The following is a 21,440-nucleotide window of genomic DNA, read 5'->3' on the forward strand; positions in this document are numbered from 1 at the left end:
AGCTAAATGTGTACAAAATATATTTAGCGACAACGATGAAAAAATAGCAATTTTATTAAATGCGTTTTAACGACCCGCCTTCATTAAGATCTTGCTTTTTTCTTCTTCAGGGTTCTTTTTAGTTTGTTTTTTGTTCAATTTGAGAAGAAGAAAAAACTTGCCGCCCGAGTGTGGAAAATGGTGCAGTCTTATCGTGCACAGAGCTGGCTTTGTTCTTTGTGTTGTTGGTTTTAAATGAGAAGTGAAATATATCCAATGGCTTCAGTTGTTTGCTTTGAACGTCACGGACACAGAACTTGCACCGGGATAATTGTTAAATTGCAATTATTATTTGGTTCTTTCGGTTAAGTCACGTCTAAAGATAAAATAATAAATTAAATTAAATAATAGAATACGACGTTTCGATTGCAACACAAGCAATCATCATCAGGTATAATGAAATAGCGACATAAAATCTAACCAGAAAAACTATAGACAGACATATTAGCAGACAGATATCACCAAGATACATAGCGGGAGCAACACAGGTAACAGAGAGGGGGGGGGGTGTTGCTCTCGCTATGTATCTTGGTGATATCTGTCTACTAATATGTCTGTCTATAGTTTTTCTGGTTAGATTTTATGTCGCTATTTCATTATACCTGATGATGATTGCTTGTGTTGCAATCGAAACGTCGTATTCTATTATTTAATTTAATTTATTATTTTATCTTTAGACGTGACTTAACCGAAAGAACCAAATAATAATTCCTGCAGTCACGAAAGTTCTAAAATTAAGATTGTTAAATTGCAATTTGAAAATGCAACGACTTCACACTAAAAATTTAAGCTGAACATTGTTGTTTGCCCAAATAGTTACGCAGTTCTACCGAAAGTATTTTAAACATTTCGGTTAAATGTTATCTTGATTGGGAGCTGTTTCATTCATTCAGCGTCTCCCTAATATTCCCATATGACCTCAACCTGCTAAACGCGATACAAATCAGTGAGCGATGCATGTTATAGGCATGCAGTGGAAACAAGACGAACGTGGAAAAAAAAACTCGTAAAGCCACAGTCCTGCAATTGCTCCCTCGCGCCACTGCTGGTGGGAGGGGCCTCCACTCGAATCGGAATATTTATTAATAGCGGAGAAATCCGATGAGCTGTAAAGCTCTTTAATCACAGATGTCCAGGGAGTTCTAGAGAGAGCTCCTTCCAGGGGGCGTTTCTCGCCTACGCTCCCTGCGTTGACACAGATGGCTGCATCCCGCTGCACGCAATCTGCCTATCAGACTAAGGGGTCGTCCATAAATGACGTCACGCACCTAGGGGGGGGGGGGGGGTCAGACATTTGTGACGATGTGTCACGAGGGGGGAGGGCGGCGGTTTGAGAAACGTGACGTCACATCAAAATGCGCAACTTTTAATAAATATGGAATTCATTCTTCTTGGTTCTTTCGGTAAAGTCACGTAGAAGGGAAGTAATAAAATAATAAAAATAAAATATAATTATGTTTTATTTTTATTTTTATTATTTTATTACTTCCCTTCTACGTGACTTTACCGAAAGAACCAAGAAGATGAACCCCTGCAGTCACGAAAGCTTTAAATCGAAAAATATGGAATTGTTATAACAACACTCCTACAACATCAGAGTGCAGCGCCACATTAAATACGCACTACAATGACAATAGTTTAAAGCGATTTAAAGCATGTTTTATTATCAAAATGGAAATATGGTTTTGCGGGGGGGTGGGGGGGCAGAGCTTTGTGACGTCATATGTGAGGGGGGGTCTGACTTTTTGTGACGCCGTGTAACGAGGGGGGGGGGGGTCAAAAATCGTCCAAAATCGCGTGACGTCATTTATGGACGGCCCCTAAACCGCGGTGAACCCGTTTATACCACTGGGTGGACAGCATCGAGACGGGGGGGGGGTGAGTTTAAAAAAATAAATTGCACCATTGTGTCAACTGCCGCGTTGGGCAGATGTCCATTATTAAGTGGACGTGAGACTATGTAGAAAACATAAAGTGTGAACCCAGAATAAAATCGCAGGTTTTTTTTACGTCCGTGTTTTTGCCACGAAAAAAAAATCAAGACGACTTGGCACGTCACCGCGATGATTGTTTGAACTTGTTTAATTGCAATCACTGCTCACCGCCATGCGTTATGGAGATATAATAAGTGTGATGGCATGGGATTAGGAAGAAAAAAAACACGATGGAAATCGATGGTTCGTGAAGAGGGCAGCACACAGGGAAACATCACAAAGATTGTTTTTTTCATCATCCTCGCCTTAGATCACATCTCTTCTTGGCACTGAGCGAGCCCTCCGTGTAGATTATTTCGGGCGTGGATGAGAGGGGGCATCGGAGTGCAAATGATGTGGTGATCTATCCGTTCAACACCAGTATTATTCAAAATCAAGGTGTTTTGAGTGAGATTCGCGTAAAATATAAATGTGTCGTTAACCCACCACCACCCAACACAGCCAATTAGTAACGGTTTGACTTGTTCACAATTCTGGAAAAACGCCTGATGAAGCTGGTTGTAATCACCATGCGAAACGTCTAACTCGAATTGTAAATGTTGTGGGTGTACTCTTAAACACATGCACCGGTGCGCTGAAGTAGCAACCAATTTTCTTACTAATTGCCCGTGTCATGTGGTGGTGGGTTAACGACACATTCATATTTACGCAACCTCAAAACCCCCCCCATAAAAACCTTTATTTACGGGTGATATATCCCTCTGCAACTTCACTTCTGCATCTACAACTCCTGCCCTCGACGAAACAATGATAAGTTAACGTCTCTCTTCGTCGTATAGAGTGATGGCATTCGCCAACAGAGGTCCCGTGCTGTTTGCGCCAAATGATAACGCGCTTTCAAGAACGTACCTCGTAAAATGTTTCCCATATCGACTGTAGACACGGATCAGAGAGAGTAAAGATGCCATCTTCATCGATCCTCTGTATAATTTAAGCCTGCTTATTTAAATCTTGATTATATTACACCTGAGGTCGTTTTACCATTTGCAAAAAATAGCATCGACTAATTCGCAGTTACTCGTAGCTCTCCTCTGTGTTGTCAGGCTAACCATGGTGCTGTTCGGCATTATGTCCAAGCGTCTCGCTCCACGTTCTGGGAGAATCGTCAAGAATTGAATTTTGAGGCTCAGGTCCGGTGCGGAAATTACTTACGCACCAAATGTTAGCCATGACCGGGAATTTAACTCAGCTCACCTGGATTCATAGCCCAAGCGTGCCATTAAGTGGGCCGTTGTATGGACCACATTGAGATAAATTTCGATTTAAAGTTTTCGTGACTGCAGGGATTCATCTTCTTGGTTCTTTCGGTAAAGTCACGTAGAAGGGAAATAACAAAATAATAAAAATTAAACATAATAAAATAATTCTCACGACGTTTCGGCCACAACGCAAGCAGCCGTCCTCAGGTGAAGACCAGGTCTGTCGGGGAGACAGATGTCTATTTTATTATGTTTTATTTTTATTATTTTATTACTTCCCTTCTACGTGACTTTACCGAAAGAACCAAGAAGATGAATCCCTGCAGTCACGAAAGCTTTAAATCGAAATTCACACTGATATAGTTTCGTTATAATAAACACAGCGTACGCTAATGTAACTAGTAAACTATATATCAAGTCGTTTAATGGTTACATTTTGGGAGCTACTTCAGCTACTGGACTCTAAAATTTAGCAATCTTTGGATGAACGTAATCAACCAGGTAGGGTGTTGACTGTTGTTTTAGCCGACTCTCTGTGTTGTATTGCATTGTATTTCTAAGTTTACTAGGTTTGCTTTCTACCCGATGACGATTGATTGTGTTGCAATCGAAACGTTGTATTCTATTATTTAATTTATTTTCTTTCTACGTGACTTCAGCGAAAGAACCAAAGAGTAAGTCCTGCAGTCACGAAAGCTTCAAATCGAGTTCTGCAGAAGAAGAAGATGACGCTACCGGCAAGCACGTGGAACAAAGTATCCAGACATTGTGCCAAACAACACGAAAAAACTGAGCAGCTCATCCGTGAAGATCTAAGCAGACTTTTGAAAGCTACTCGATGTGGTTAGTGGACTGGCTGGCTATCTTATGCATGCAATGTTTTTTGTTGTTGTTGCCGTAACCTCAGGTTTATTTAAATGTTTGTATCTGTCTCATCAGCTTGTGTGCACCCTTCTGTTTGGAACACCTCCCAGTTTTGGCAAACTAGCATATCCACTCTTTAAACAAACAAACAAAAAAGTCGTAATTAACAAATAAGTTACAGGAAATTAAAATCTCGGGGTGTTTTTTTTTCATCTGCAAAATTTGCGTAAATATAAAACAGATCAATTACTACGGATAGCAACTTTTTTTTTATATAATATATTTATAAATGATTTCTTACTCTAACATGGTTAAAAAAAATCTTAAATAAGAAATCACAAGACTGTTTATTTTTTTGTACAGTTGTTTTTTTTTTCCATACGTTGAGCATGAAGAGCTTCAGGTGAGTATTGTCAAAGATGTTGCCTTGTGAGTGTGCATTGGTCTACATCGTGGCGTGTGGAGTCCGTGCAGCGTTGTGATACGTCAATTAAAATTATACGAGTGCATTTTAAAAAAAGGAATGTAATATACCATGTATACAAAACGCATTCTGGGAAAAAAATATAAATGGCCACCTCTATTACATAAAGCATAATACATGTCAATCCACAGAAATCCACAGTATGTACAACTCAAAGGACAAACATGAAACAGTGCATTAAATCAAATTACATGTGCATTTTGTCTACATTACAGCCCAGAATTGAGCCATTTATTAAATTATATTTTACGGACTGATTGTGTTTTTTTGTCTCTGCCCACCTTATTATTTAATCTTCTACATTTGTTACCATTCCAGCACAACAACAGCAACAACAACGAAAAGTTATATTGTTATAAACAGAAAATAAATAGTCTATAACAGCAAAGAGAACTATTGCATGTATTAAAGTAATAATTTCTATATGTCGACAATATATAAACACTGTTTATAACACCGCGTGTATCAAATGCACTGATAAAACACAGAAACGTCCTTAGGTCACTCTACTATTAGCTGTAACATAACGAAACACATCGGCCGGAGGTTCCACCAAACATGGGCAAACTGTGGAGGCACTCAAAATATCTGCACTTTTTTCTAGATTTGAAGCTTTCGTGACTGCAATGATTCATATTCTTAGGTTTTTTCGGTAAAGTCACGTAGGTAAAACATTAAAATTAATGAAAGTAAAATAAAACAAAACAAAAAAATAAAATTCACGACGTTTCGGAGGCAACACAAGTCTCCGTCATCAGGTGGGACCGTCACAGCCGAATTAGCTGCATTCTTGAATCATAGCCTCACTTGATGCAGCTAATTCGGCGGTGACGGTCCCACCTGATGACGGAGACTTGTGTTGCCTCCGAAACGTCGTGAATTTTATTTTTTTGTTTTGTTTTATTTTACTTTCATTAATTTTAATGTTTTACCTACGTGACTTTACCGAAAAAACTTAAGAATATCTGCACTTTGCTGATGAGTTTCGCTATTGTACGGTGGTGTTGTAAAGTGTTTAAAAGAGAGGGCCTTCCATCTAGTTTTAAGTGTACCAGCAGTATTTTTCTTTATGCTGTGTTTTATACAGTCTCTGTAATGTTTGTCAAAATAATAATCTACAGACACTTATTATTGCTAATGTACTGGAAAACTGGAAGTCAACTTTTAAATTTGCGTTCTGTGTGATATTTTTTTTGTTAAAGCAAGGTACGATTTATTTTCAACCAGATCCATTGGTTTTTTTTCAGTGTAGTTTAATGTTAAAAACATAAAAATAACCGCAGTTATGACACTGCTGGGCCATGTGCTGTGTTGCAGCCTGCAAAAAAAACATAACGCAGGGTTTTTTTTTTCTTTCAAAACAAGATTTTTCTTCGTAAAACACAGGCGACGTTGTGGCAATTGCCACTAGCAATCAAACATTGATTCCTTGGCAAATGTTGAGGGTCCATTCACTGAGCTCATTGTCCAGTCTTCCCAGTGTGCACAATCACCAACCCACCAGAAACAAAATAATAAAATTACCCACAATTTTTTTTCTCTCCCTCTGCCAACTTGCGCGGAGATGCACGCAAGGCTCCCTCCCTCCCCTCCTTTTGCTCTCTTTACAGACAGATAATTACATGGCATGGCTCCAGGCTATAAACAAAGTTAAACAGTATTTAGGCTTGCTCGTAAGGCATGGCGTGCCAGCCAGCCCAACTTCCCCACCCACCCCCCCTTGTCCTCAGCAGCTGCTGTCCAAAGGACTTCGCATAGGCAATGCCAGCCTTATCTCCGCAGCATTTGCTCTTTGCCGATGGTCCCGTCTCAGTAAAGTCGGTCCACTGTTTAAACAGGTGGCTGTAAGAAAGAACCGCGCGCACGACGTTTAACTTCTTCCGCGAATTTCGGGGGGGGGGGGGGGACGGACGGACGGTCCTTTTTCTTTCCATAAAATATTTCCACAATTGGAAAATCATCTGTGCAAGCAGCGCGCGCGTGGAAGCGCGATGCCTTACGTTTTTTTCGTCGGTCGTTTGTCACTTTCCTTCCAAGCGGGTGGGTTTTCCTTGCAATGGGTTCCGTCGAGTTGCGTTTTTGTCAATAGTTTAAACAAAAAAACAAAAGTTTGCCTACGCACATACTTTTAAGTGAGCTCCGTTTATCAAATATACATCAATGTCTGTCAGTAGCTACCCTTAGTGCTACAGTATCCACAGCAAATGAACCCAACATACTTGCTGTAGGATACCACCGCACTTCAAGAATGTCTTATCCTTTTAAATTTCAGTCGTTCGATGACATGACTGGAGCTGGCGTGTGGTGAACCATAACAGAAGCTGCCTTTCCTTCCACAAAACAGATTACGCGCTAACGTGTGACGTCAAGTCACTGTCCGTCACTGGAGTCTTCTGGCTCTTTCAATAGTTTCTTTCGGGCTACCTGCAACCGCAAGACTCCACAACCATGTCCTCGTACTGCTTGTAGACAACATTGTTGCCCGAGTCAATGTAGAGTATGCTAATGGGGCTCAGCTTGGTCGGCACGCAACAGCTTGGCGGTGTCGAGTCGGGATTCATGGAGTTCATCAGCGTTTGGATGATCGCGTGGTTTGTGGGCTCGAGGTGCGAACGCAGGGGGAAATCGCAAACGCCCTCGCAGTGGTACGCTTCGTAATCTAGCGGAGCGATGATCCAATCGTCCCAGCCCAGCTCCTTGAAGTTAACGTGCAGCGGCTTCTTACTGCACCGAGACTTAGATTTCTTGTTATGTCCTTTGCCGCCAGGACGATTGGCCAGGGGTGTCCTTTTTCTGCGGTACTGTGGATCAGAGTCAGCTGGATCAATTTCCCCTTTACGTAATTTCTGGGAAGCTTTGCCGCGGGGCAGTGACCCAGTCTTGCCCCCGCTTTGCTTTGGCGCCCGGCCTTTAGCTTGATCACTGTCCGCTCTGCCGCCAATCTTCTTATTTAACTGATGACGATGTCCAGATTTTAGGGACACTTCTTCGCTTTCATCTTTCTTTCGAGTTCTGCCCACGACGTCCACAGCTCCTCTGATTTTCTCGTGCGAATCGCCGTCCCCTCCGCCGTGCGACGCCTTCCCTTTGTCGATGATCTCGTTGAAGAGGTTGCCCCGCTTGTGCGCCCGGCTGGAGATGACCATGAGCGCCTTCTCCTGAGGCCGGCGCCCCTTCCGGGAAAAGCCGACGTAGCGCCCCTCCGTGACGATCCGCGAGCTCTCCGAAGACACCTCCAGGTCGAGGCAGAGCGACGTGACGGACGTGTCGTTGTACACTCTCTCCACGGCGGCCTTCACGTCGAACACCTCCCAGCTGGGCAGCTTCTTGTCGAGGAGGTCGACGGCGCGCGAGTCGAGCAGCAGCTCGCGGGCACGGGAGGTGGTCGGGCACAGGAAGAGCTTGAGGGACACGAGGTTTCCCATGCGGGAGGTTCTCTGGGGCTCCTCGGGCGATCTCCGAAGGACTCGGAACTCAGAGCTAATCAGGTCGTCCTGTCGGGACAGCGTTGTAAGATCAAAGGAATACCTCTGTCTACGTACCGAGCTCCCATCTGAAAAGACATTCGAAACAACAAGGCGTTACTTAACGATAGCGAGAAATGTCTAATTGGTAGCGCTAATCCGAACGCATTGGTTTTGCTCGATGTGCGTGCGTGTCATCCGTGGGTTGTGTGTGTGTGTGTTCGGTGCATGGTTTGGTGCATGTTTTGTGGATTCGTTGCTTTGTTCGTGCTTTGCAGATGCAATTAGGCCTGTGCTTCGATCGAGTACGAGTTCTGCTTTATCAGATTTGTCCTGTGTGCATATCAGCGAACTCGAGTAACATGGCAAGCAATGGAGATGCAGATACAGCAAATGTGTTATCTAGTTTTTACCGTTGAGGACAAGTTTCTCTACGGTTAATGTTCATGCGTTTTATGAAATGAACATTGCATATGCAATGAATTATATGGAGCTACATACCTCGCTGTGCAACATATATGTGTATGCGGTCTCTTTTTAAAATGCCCTGCTTTCTCTTTAATGCATTATTTTAGCTGGGCAATTATAATAGGCCTGTGGGTTGTTCCATGCCTATATTTACTTAAAGGGGGTTATTAAAATTCCACATGCAATACATCAAAAATATCGTAAATGCGTTGTACGTTTTAATGCATTTCAATGAAAACATCATGCCAAATGGTGCATTATAGAAATGGCTATTTGAAATAAACTCATGAATCCACAGTAGCGTATTCATCGAATGCAAGCGCTGCGAGGCAATGATTATATCCTGCACTTTGATGCTCAAGGCAATTGTTGGACGTGATCACGATAATGTAAATAATAAATCCAACTTAACCATTACAGTATAAAACATGCAAGTGGTTATAGTGTATACTATGTGAGGCCATATAAATACAGACCCGTGGAGAGATTACGTATGAAATGGCACGTGGCATATGTATTCCGTTTGCTTAAACGAAAACTCGAGCCGTCAAAAAACTGCACGTACGAAATATAATATGCTCTTTGCCCCGCTCATATAATCTAGTGATTTGTTAAACACGAGTGACTTTTCGCCGTTTGTTAATCCTCTGCTGAAAGAAAGCCTCGTCCCCATGTATTGGTGAAGAGTCTCGTTTGACCATACTTCATCACGCGAGTCAATGTGCGTGGATTAAATGGACCGGTTTAGCTATCACTCGGCCGCCGCTATTAGCCGTACGTATTTGGGAATCGAACTCAGTTAGGACGGGTTCGTGAGCACGGTGGGGCTAACCACTGCACCACCGCTCGCTTATACGTCACAAGAAGCTTCGCAGTGGGTTAAATGTGAGAGCAACTGGCCGATAATATGCAAGACTGAGAGGCGGAACACGTGTCAATAGTTTATTTTTATATATAAGGTGAATTAAGGGAAAGTCTCTTGGAAATAAATAATAAATACTGGATTTTAGCGTAAGCGGAAATCAGGTATGAATTGTTCGCATGCCCTGCTCATGCCCTGATTATGTCTTATCGATTGCTCGTGTATAAGACATATCATTACTCACACATCATTGTTTTCAACGTACTACACGTAGTCGCATGTTAAGGGCATATTTACCGAAATGAATCATTTACAAAAATTATTACGGGGGGGCTATTTTAAAAAAATCGGACACTTGCAATACGGAGTCGTAACGTGGGAACTACAGAACGCGTTGCTTGACAACAGTATACATCTACCGAGTATATTGTGTAGGCATATATCGTGCGGACCAATAGTGTTGATTCCACAATGGTGTTTAGTGCAAACGAATTCGAAAATGTTATTTTGCATTTTGCTCCAACATATATTAATGACGGGCTCAAAAGAATAGCGACTTTAGTATGAACCGACATGAATGTTGTATACAGTCCACATGACACACTGGGTTTTTTTGTTTGGTTTAAAGCGATAATGGCAATGCTGCGATGTATATTGAAAATGTTCAGTCTAAAGTAAACATCCATACATATTAGAATTCTCATGAACTCCTCTAACGCGCGTCTATTGCGAGTGTGTGGTGGGAATCACCGAATAAAATCACCGTCACGTTCATTCGTCAGGAAACAATGGCAAATCGGTAACGGATTGATTTGCGATCGGTTTGTGTTGTTATTGTTGTTGTTTAAATACACAGCACATACGCGCAAATTTAAGTCTACGTACAAATACAAATAAACAAGATAAAAATGCGCGTCCCGGTTATTACTTATTTGTTTGCGTATTTCTTCATTAACGGGCGTGCGTTCACCTCGCCAGATAATTCCGCATTCCAAAATAAATGGCATCAGATTAGAGCGCATCCGTTGATAAGCGAACGTCGTCGGAGTAGTTCGTCAGATGATGTTCATGATTCGACACCCACCTAGCACGACATTCGCGTGTTGTTAGCTTGCGAGCGAGAGAGACGCGCGCCAAAAAGGGAGAGTGTTAGGGAAATGCGATGTTTGTTGCAAGATTACGGCAAAACAATTATTTGCCGGAATTTCGTTGGAACAAAAAAAAAAGAATCGGGCAAATCGTAGGACAAAGACAAAGTCCCCCCCCCGTGTAGCCTTGACATACTGGTGGGGCAAGTGCTCTGAGCGAGCACCTATGAAGGCCGGCACGGCACCACGCCCGACCGCCTTTGTCTCCCCAGTGGGCGATGCTGACACACCGCACCAGGTACTCAGTTGTGGCTGAGTCGACCTCGGGAGGCCCATGACCGGTTCAGAGATTTGTCACCGGTGTTGGCCGTGAGCGGGAATCTAACTCGCATCGCCTGGTTCGTAGCGCAGCGCGCTAACCGCTACACCACCGCTCCCCAAGAGTACACACGCACACACGAGACAGAGATGATGATGATGGCGATGCTGCTTACGCCATCCCTTTCCCACACAAGATGAGTGTGAGATAGCTCGCGACTGATAAGCGCCTCTGCTCCCAAGGAAATCAAACGACCGTCGTCGATACCGACGTGAACTCTAACTTACGCGCATAAAATGATGCATTTACGTACGATACACGCACAGCCTGATCGAATACATCTTTTTTTTTCTGTGGAAGGTTGGCTGTTGTCTCTTTTAGTTAAACGAACGACGTCTAAATAACAGTTTCTTGCAACTCCGCAGTTCTGGGAGTGAGCAGATGTATGTATGTTTATATACTGTATCGTAGTAAGTAAGCTCTCTCTCGCACACACGCACGCGCACAAAATAACCCGTTCGCGAGACGTTAAGAAATAACAATTTTAAACGCACAACCGAATAGTGCAAAAATCCGACGCTAAATTCGCGCTTCGAGGTTTGTTCGCGGTGTTCAAAAGCGTGACTCGGGCAAACGTATTCTCGTTGATGGTGCTATGCAATGTTTGACACCCCGCGCGGAGCGCTTTATCGCCGCTCGCGTTTAGGTTTCGTTTTCAAGGATACATCCGATCGTAATGTACGCTCAGTCTTAAACATGCAATGTCAATTGAACCATATACGTTAATGTTTCATAACGCAGACGTACATACTGCTTGTGTGTGCGTGTGTGCTTAAAGTCAACATGCACGCACACTGGACGAAACGGATACAAATGCTGCTGCTGCTGCTGCTGAAATAATTCCAGAAGACCAATAACAATAATTAGGTCAATGGACTAAAACACAACAAATGTATTTGACGTGCTGAAAGAACGAAGGTGGATTGCCTCGGTGTGCTTGCGCGCCTTACGAGAGATGTTTACGAGTTGTTTAACGCACACACATCGCAGTAAATTGCCGCATCTATTGAGCCCGAAGAGCCAGCGTAGATTTCAACACACGATGAAACATAAACATAGACGCAGATTTTCGCGCGTTAGCTTGAAATTTAGCAATAACCTCTTGAAACAACAACAAAAAAACCCACACATATTTCAGCTGCAACGATGCTATATGTCATCGCTGGAATCATCCGCATGTGAACAGAATTGGACAGTGTTTAATTTAGTGCTAAGCACGGACGCAATGTGTCAGTGAATGTGTCTAGAGTATGGATTCCTGCAGTCACGAAAGCTTCAAATCAAGATTGAATGTATCTTCAATTGCTCTCCCGCTCTCTATGAACGAACTTTATGGACCAGCGGTTGTGACAAGTTCCCACATCGGACGTACGGAAGGGGTGATCTTGCCATTAACGCATTGTGGCGGTGGTGGTGGCGGTAACCCATCAGCATTTGTAGAAAGAAGCCTCGCTCTTGCTGATGAGACTCAGTAGACCGAAACCATTCCAGACTGTTGAGTGCGCTGGCTTAAACAAACGCTGCTGGCTAACGCGGGTCTGGGAAGTCAATAGGCTGACGGACTAATCATATTTGTTTTATTTATTTGAAGACGCATCACTGATTTCCGCTTAAATATGTGCTATATTAGCGGGTTAACCATTCGCAGATATCCCACTGCTTAAATAATAGTTACAATAAAAAGCGAAAGCAACAATTGCCTCCCAGTATTCTCAATAGGAATATCGATGAATAATGTAACAATCTCCGTGAGATCACGGAGGCATCGTATTTTCGCAGCGTGCAATCACCTGCTGCGAACGGAGCGAGGGGCCGGTTTGAAATAAGTTGGGGCATTTATAAATGGATCGCCCTGTGGCTGGACTATTTGCCGTAAACTTCAGACGCTGAAATGCCCCAACGCGCTTCGTAGATGCGATTTTTTTTCTCTCATTCAAACTATTATTATTTATTTATTGATGCTTTAATCGTTTTTTTATTTGTTTTATTAAGACTGGGGTTGTTTTATACAGTGTTCACATGTCTCCCTTGATAGCAGATACAAAAACATAAATATATGTATATATAGGCGTCTGGTCTCAATGGGCTCCCGTACGTGCGCAATCATTTGTCAACCCGTTGCCGAATGGAAGGCATCCCCAACACCGCGTCGGTCTAGCAGGGTTGTTTGACCACACTTCACGCTGATCAGAGCGTGGTAGCTAATGGACGGGGGCGGTGGGGTGATGGAGGTATGTATGGGGGAAAGGGGGGGAGCTTTGACCGGTCGCCAAACTCACGCAAGCCGTGGCCGTGAGTCGAACTCAGGTTCTTAGAGTTCGCAGCGCACTACGGCAACCTCTGAGCCACCATCGCTCCACTCCTCCGAGTAGCATTTACGTGCACAAGAGCCAGTAATTACACACGGGTTCATTGTTTTTGGCGAGGCTTCTCCCTACCCCCCGCAAATAAATACCATCGATCAATCAATCCATTTCCAATGGGCGTGCGGTCATTGAACGACACGCGTTCAATCAAATACGCTTCCGTAAAGGAATTCTAGAAGTCCGTCCATCATTTGTATATGTTTTATATTTTTCACACGAAAAACTATACAGTTTTCTCGCACAGCTTGCTGTTATTCGCGCAGGGAGAGAGATAGGGGGGGGGTTAAATAATAAAGCACACGTGCATTGTGCACAGCGGCAAGAGCTACGGGCGAGGTGGTTTCTGCTGCTGCTGCTGTTGCCCGGCACAGACGATGCGGGCAATGTTGACTGTTTACATTGACCGGCGCGTCCCCCGCACACACCGCCAGCATCGCCACCTCCACGCAACGCAACAATTGGCACACACGCCACTCAAAGCGCCACCTGCCGTCCTCAGCGGTGAACTGCGAAATTCAAACGGTTACTTCTAGATTTGAAGCTTTAGTGACTGCACGGATTCATATTTTTAGGTTTTTTTTTAATTAATAAAAGTAAAATAAAATATTTTACTTTTATTAATTTTAATTTTTTACCTACGTGACTTTACCGAAAAAACCTAAGAATATAAAACGGTTACGGTGACGACGGCTTTCTTACTCATGATGATGATGATCAATGCCCAGAGGTCGCAACCGGGTACCCGATACCCGTACCCTACCCGATACCCGTACCCTACTCGATACCCGGCTACCCGTACCCGGCCGGGTACGCCGGGTACGGGTACCCGTTTGCGACCCTGGTGCGGCCGGGTACGGGTAGGCCGTGAGTCACTGGTGAGTAACCGTTTGTCACTCATATCGGGTAGGGTACGGGTAGGGAACGGGTACCTGTACCCGGCCGGGTACGGGTACGGGTACCCATTTGCGACCCTGGTGCGGCCGGGTACGGGTACGGGTAAGGAATCAAAACCCGTTTGCGACCTCTGCCAATGCCCCCCCGCCCCCCCCGGGGCCCTTTAATGGAGATTCCTATTCTTGAGCGTGATGGCGTGCAGCGATGTGTTCGGGAGCTGAAAGCCAATGTCGAGGTCTGCCAGGCAGCAGAGGGCTTCAAGGAGAGAGTTCGTGTAGGTGTGTTATTCGTCCTGATACGTTGCAGGAGTTTCAGACTACAGTGGTTCACTATATCGTCCATAGTTTGGGGTGCATGGCCACAATTGCACTGCGGCTTGCCTTCAATGCATCTCTGTGAGTCTTTGTGCGTCTCTATGTGTCTCTGGGTCTAATCTTTGGCCCATTGGTTGGGTCGCATGCCAACAATCGCACTGCTGTGGCTTTTCTGAAATTTCCCATTCATGAAGGCGATGCGCGCATCAAGTTGTTGAGTATCACTCAGTTGATGCCAATTGTTTTACGCATAGAAACCCGACGGGGTTCCCAGACTTCTGTTTTGAGAGGGCGCCTTCTACATAAGGAGGGGTTTGTCCGTGAGTGCCCATCAACGATGGGAGTTTGACTTCGCGTGGCCGGGAACCCGGAGAAAACCCCACCACGCACACGAATGGGGAACAACACTCAGCACTGCCATCTCCTGCCCACACATCGCCAGCCCCGGCGCCTATACCACCTGGCAAGCCTTGTATGGGTGGTTTACCCATACAAGCGCTCGCCAGGGACCCATCTCCGCTTAGCTCCCAAGATCCAACAAGATGCGAGTGCGTTCACGGTGATTAAATTGTGGGTACAGCGCATACCAAATTATGAATAATAGCATCGCAATTACGCACACGCTATTAACACGTCAACATGTTGCGTTTCGGCTTGCGCAGGTACAGAATGGACAATGAACCACTGCAACATGGTAACGTACGGAGACTTGCAATTGCCCGGGGAATTCTATTATTTTTCCCTCCTTCTCAAGTCTCATGTAGGATGTGTTATTTATAGCGAGCCGCTAAATTTGGCCGCGATCGTATAGGACGCACGCATACCACGGGGCGCTATATAACGAGACGTTTGGATTGCGTGCAAGCCTGCTCCCACTTCCTCTCAGGGACGGAGCCCCGACTCCTTGACGCACGCTCTTGAGTCGTTTTTTGCCAAATAAAATATACCCGCGGCAAAACACGGCAGTCAATCAATGCGCTCTTATACAATCTGCGCGTCGGTGTGGGGCGGCGGGGGGTGGGTGGGGTGCGAAGTATAGTATCCTGCAGTTTACATTTTCTTCGATAATCAACGCAGAGTGGTAGAATTGCCGACGCTAAATTCGATCGAGTCATCCAAAGGGATTGTGGAGCGTCAAATGAAAGGCAGAAGGCGCGGTTCTAAGGCCCGCGTTGCCGGCGAGGAATTTTTTTTCTCTGTCGCGAGGTTCACCAGCGGGGCATTGACGGACGCCGTGAAACACCCACGGGCCCACCACCAACATTTCAAGTCGATGAAACCGGTAACGTTACCCAAAAATAATACGAACAATAAAGCAAACACATTGCGGTGATGCACCGTGGGGGGGGGGGGGGGCACCAGGGAAATATTGGCCGAGGAGGTTAACCGTTTTTTTCCTTTCTTAATTTTACAAACGTGAGAAAAGTCGAAAGACGCGAGAGGTTCGTGTAACTAACTGACTAAATCCCGCAGCCGTAATAAAAAAAAAATGCGCCGTAAATACGTTGGCGGATCTACATATATTCTTTTGGTTTTCTCCCGAGCTTAATACCGACAAGGATAGACCTCCGTCGATCGAAAGTTGCTCAGGAGCCAAGTCGGGGAGCATTAACGATGGCATGCGCGATTCGATAAGAGCGCTCGCTGATAAGAGGAGAGGGCAACGGGGAGCGACTGCAGATTTGGGCAAGAGCTGCCACGGAGATAAAATAAAATGCGACCGGTTGCTCGGTCTCTCGCTCACAGCCGCATCTCTCCCCTCGCTTCAGTGCACGAGACTGTGTGTCTCTCTCTCTCTGTCTGTGTCTCTCTCTCTGTCTGTGTCTCTCTCTGTCTGTGTCTCTCTCTCTCTGTCTGTGTCTCTCTCTGTCTGTGTCTCTCTCTCTCTCTCACAGCGCCAATTGCAAGTCACTATCGCGGTGAGAACCAGCCAGCCAGCCCCCTCACCCAACACGTTCAGACGTTCCCGTTCAGACTCACCTGTCGCCCCCCTAGTTCCTTTATCAAAACTCATCGCAGCATAATATACAACAAATGCATTCAAAGCAACCCGCAGTACGCTACCAGCTTTTTTTTCTGTTCTTTTAAAGTTGTGTTTTGCAGCGATAAATTGATTTCAATTACAATGTCGCAGGTGGAATGCATCGATAAAAAGTTTCTAATTTCAGTAAGTAGAATTGAAATAGCACATTGCTTGTGTTAAAGAATACCAACCATTGATATAACCTCACACTACATCGCAGTTAGTCGTGATAACCCATCCCTTGCATATGTCATGGCATGTGGCTTTAAGTAAACCCGAATAAAGTTGAGGATCGTGCCTTAAACATCACTCGCATCGCACTCACCAAGCCGCACTGGCCAGCGTGGTGAAGTGTGACCAGCGTGGTGAAGTGTGACCAGCGTGGTGAAGTATGACCAGCGTGGTGAAGTGTGACCAGCGTGGTGAAGTGTGACCAGCGTGGTAAAGTGTGACCAGCGTGGTGAAGTGTGACCAGCGTGGTGAAGTGTGACCAGCGTGGTGAAGTATGACCAGCGTGGTGAAGTGTGACCAGCGTGGTGAAGTGTGACCAGCGTGGTGAAGTGTGACCAGCGTGGTGAAGTGTGACCAGCGTGGTGAAGTGTGACCAGCGTGGTGAAGTGTGACCAGCATGGTGAAGTGTGACCAGCGTGGTGAAGTATGACCAACGTGGTGAAGTGTGACCAGCGTGGTGAAGTGTGACCAGCATGGTGAAGTGTGACCAGCGTGGTGAAGTGTGACCAGCGTGGTGAAGTATGACCAGCGTGGTGAAGTGTGACCAGCGTGGTGAAGTATGACCAGCGTGGTGAAGTATGACCAGCGTGGTGAAGTGTGACCAGCGTGGTGAAGTGTGACCAGCGTGGTGAAGTATGACCAGCGTGGTGAAGTGTGACCAGCGTGGTGAAGTGTGACCAGCGTGGTGAAGTATGACCAGCGTGGTGAAGTATGACCAGCGTGGTGAAGTGTGACCAGCGTATGTGAAGTGTGACCAGCGTGGTGAAGTATGACCAGCGTGGTGAAGTGTGACCAGCATGGTGAAGTGTGACCAGCGTGGTGAAGTGTGACCAGCGTGGTGAAGTGTGACCAGCGTGGTGAAGTATGACCAGCATGGTGAAGTGTGACCAGCGTGGTGAAGTGTGACCAGCGTGGTGAAGTGTGACCAGCGTGGTGAAGTATGACCAGCGTGGTGAAGCATGAACAGCGTGGTGAAGTGTGACCAGCGTGGTGAAGTATGACCAGCGTGGTGAAGTGTGACCAGCGTGGTGAAGTGTGACCAGCGTGGTGAAGTGTGACCAGCGTGGTGAAGTATGACCAGCGTGGTGAAGTGTGACCAGCATGGTGAAGTGTGACCAGCGTGGTGAAGTGTGACCAGCGTGGTGAAGTGTGACCAGCATGGTGAAGTGTGACCAGCGTGGTGAAGTGTGACCAGCGTGGTGAAGTGTGACCAGCATGGTGAAGTGTGACCAGCGTGGTGAAGTGTGACCAGCGTGGTGAAGTGTGACCAGCGTGGTGAAGTATGACCAGCATGGTGAAGTGTGACCAGCGTGGTGAAGTGTGACCAGCGTGGTGAAGTGTGACCAGAATGGTGAAGTGTGACCAGCGTGGTGAAGTGTGACCAGCGTGGTGAAGTATGACCAGCGTGGTGAAGTGTGACCAGCGTGGTGAAGTGTGACCAGCATGGTGAAGTGTGACCAGCGTGGTGAAGTATGACCAGCGTGGTGAAGTGTGACCAGCGTGGTGAAGTATGACCAGCGTGGTGAAGTGTGACCAGCGTGGTGAAGTGTGACCAGCATGGTGAAGTGTGACCAGCGTGGTGAAGTATGACCAGCATGGTGAAGTATGACAAGCGTGGAGAAGTATGACCAGCATGGTGAAGTGTGACCAGCGTGGTAAAGTGTGACCAGCGTGGTGAAGTGTGACCAGCGTGGTGAAGTATGACCAGCGTGGTGAAGTGTGACCAGCATGGTGAAGTGTGACCAGCGTGGTGAAGTGTGACCAGCGTGGTGAAGTGTGACCAGCGTGGAGAAGTGTGACCAGCGTGGTGAAGTGTGACCAGCGTGGTGAAGTGTGGCCAGCATGGTGAAGTATGGGCAACACAACCCTTCACTGCCTGCGCGGCGTGTGGGAGACCTCATCCAGCAGTGGAGTGTGCATGTCCACGCACGTCTCCGTAAACAACGCTGCTAATCGCCCTCTGCAAGCAGCGTTCACGACGGACGAACCCTCATCGCCTTAACTTCTCGAGGAAACAAACAGCAGCGCGCTCGGTTGCATTGCGGCGATATCACGAGCCCGGGTTGCAATAAAGCGATCCCAGGGTGGCATTGTCGTGCCGTGCCGCACGTCATGACACGCCGTGATTGAATAGCACGCGTGGATCTTATAAGGCCTTTCACCGGGGCCACGGATAACAACCCTAAGAGCGCATAATGCGTTTCTTGTTTCAGTCGTTCGCGAATATTTACCTTGGTTTAGCCAGTCCTAACAATTGCCAATGAAAACCGATTTTTTTAAATATATATATAATAACAATAACACCTCAAAACACCAATATGAATATTTCTCCGGAGAGAAGCGTGGAAGGTGGAGAGAGAGAGAGAGAGACAGAAGAAAAAAAACTACTCAGAGCAGCACCAACCTTCTCCTCTGTCGACGAAGCTGGTGATAGTGTTCGCACTGATGTCCTTGCCTGCGGAGGCGACCGACAGTGTTTTGTACAGGGACAGCATGTATTCGTGCGGAACCACCGACACATTGTGACCACTCCAGCGGAACTCGTGGTCATGATGAGCTCCAGCTCCTGCCGTTCCTCCGGCGCGCTGCTGCTGCTGTTGCTGCTGCTGCTGCTGGCTGTGATGGTGGTGTTGATGATGATGATGGTGATGATGATGAGCCGTTCCCACGGACACCTTTCGAGCACCCGGCGCAGACCTGGACGCCGACTCAGCAGCGCCTTTCGCCTGCGAGGAGGTCATGCGGTGGCGGGAGCTGAGCGCCGCCGCCTCCACGCGAACCAGGTCCGGCTCCAAGAGGCAGGCGACGTAGCAGAGGAGAACGGCAGCGGCCTTGAGTACATCCATAACGAAACTGCGGACTCCGTCGGCGGCGCAGACTTCAAGAATCCGAGAGCATCGTTGAGTTCGAGCGACGCTGTTTGATCGCGTTTGCCGCGGCTGTCGGCGAGAAAGATTGGTCGGGGGTTTGAGTTTCACGCGGCCAGGTAGAGCTATAATTAGTGAAATGCTCGTCCATGCGCAATGGACTACCACTTCGCATATATCAAAACCACCACCACCCCCCCTTCCTCCTCCTCCTCTGCCTTTGTTTTGATTTATGGAACGCTTCCTCGCGGTAGATTTAGCACTACAGAACACCGTTCACGCTTCTCCACAAATCGAGTTGACACGGCAATCCGCATCTGAGCTCTCGGTTACGAGACGCCGCTGTACAAATGCTGTCGATGATATATATAGAGAGAGCGAGCGAGAGTGAAAGACGACGATGATGATGATGGTGGTGGTGGTGGTGATGGAGGCCGCCGGGAAGTTCCGGATTTGAATGCTGCAGGTTGGGAGTGACTAACACTGCTCCGAACGCCCCTGGCACCCAACACTAACTCCTCTCCTGCGTTGCCGCTGCTGCTACATGTGCCGCTACGGAGCGCAATATAAGGCGTCGTCTTTTACCAAAACGGCTTGCGTCACCGCCGCCGAACGCACGCTGTTCGCGCAATGGGCTTGTTGCGTGGACCATATAGCTACTGGGATCAGCGCGCGACGGATATTTGCGACCGATTTTCAGAGTGCGGATTAAAAATGTAAAACAAATAGACTTACGGGGAATTAGAAACAAACACCGCCGCACCCCCCCCCTCTCTCAAAAAAAAGCAAGGGAATTTTGAGAGCGGTACGCGCGTGTGTGTTGTGTGTGTGTTTTTTTAAGTGTCCCACGTAATAGTTGTACACTTTTGTCGTGCCACCTACGGTCATCAACGTGAATTGGGACGAAGCCCGCGTCGACAAATGAGCCCAGATAACGAATGCGGTTTTTTTGTTGCAGTTGAAATGTGTTGATGGCTGTTCACGATATTGTCACAATCAAACGTCGTTCGCGCTCCTGTGATGATGATGATGAATGGGATGAGCCGCGAAGCACTTTATCTGCACGCTATATACACATCCCGCAAGGATGTTTATAACTGGAATAACTTCCAAGCTTTATGAAAGACAAGGGGGGGGGGTGGGATGTACAGTAGACGTATGGACAGATATTACAGCAATGGCAAGGTGATGGGCTTATACAAACGACGAAATTTTGCAACCATCGAACATTGTAAGACATCGACAGGAAATACACGAGTGGGATTATGGTGATATCCATAGGACGTTCAATTAAATGATTGATGATTACCACTCCGTTAGGACAAAGAGTCTAACATGTCTCTAGTTAGCCTCATCTCGGCTACGTTATGTAAATGTTAAGTGGTATGAATGCGGTTAAAGATGCAGTTATGCACGATAACGTAAAGAATGAATGGGTAGTTATATATAAACCTGTATAAGGTTACTGCAGGAAGGTTACCTACACAGTTGACTCATTGTAATATTCCTACTTCCTAGGAGGTGTAATTGGTCTATATACATTATACAGTTTATGCAAACATCGTGACCTCATAGGAAAATGCGAGCTCAAAACAAGAGGCTATTTAGAGTCTGCTTCGGGATCCTTTATTGCAAAGCTTGTTCTAATTTCTCAAAGTAATACTTGGGCGTCAACATGACGTGTTTCCTTGCGCCAAGGCTCTCGGAAGCCCAAGGAATTCCCTGGGATTTGATTCCAAGAACCACGCTCCACGCAGCTTCGCTTGAGCAATAGCACATAAGCCACCGCCACCTCCTGAAGTCTTCATTTTGCAGACGTGGAACCAGTGGTGGTGGTGGTGATGATGATGACAATGATGATGATAACGATCATGATGATGAGGATGGCGGTGGTTGAGTTTATG

The 21,440-nt window shown here is 46.2% G+C and overlaps 1 protein-coding gene across 1 annotated transcript; it reads right to left on the minus strand.

The window, feature by feature from the left end:
• Positions 1–5,570: 5,570 nt before the first annotated feature.
• Positions 5,571–20,054, minus strand: LOC144935750 (growth/differentiation factor 6-A-like). Its single transcript, XM_078862494.1, has 2 exons — positions 19,074–20,054; positions 5,571–8,133 (listed from the first exon to the last, which is right to left on the minus strand). Exons 1-2 carry the CDS (start codon positions 19,513–19,515, stop codon positions 7,001–7,003), a joined length of 1,575 nt encoding a protein of 524 aa, XP_078718620.1. The 5' UTR covers positions 19,516–20,054; the 3' UTR covers positions 5,571–7,000.
• Positions 20,055–21,440: the final 1,386 nt, after the last annotated feature.

Source organism: Lampetra fluviatilis, chromosome 14 (assembly GCF_964198595.1).
Source record: "Lampetra fluviatilis chromosome 14, kcLamFluv1.1, whole genome shotgun sequence".
NCBI classification, from domain to species: Eukaryota; Metazoa; Chordata; class Hyperoartia; order Petromyzontiformes; family Petromyzontidae; genus Lampetra; species Lampetra fluviatilis.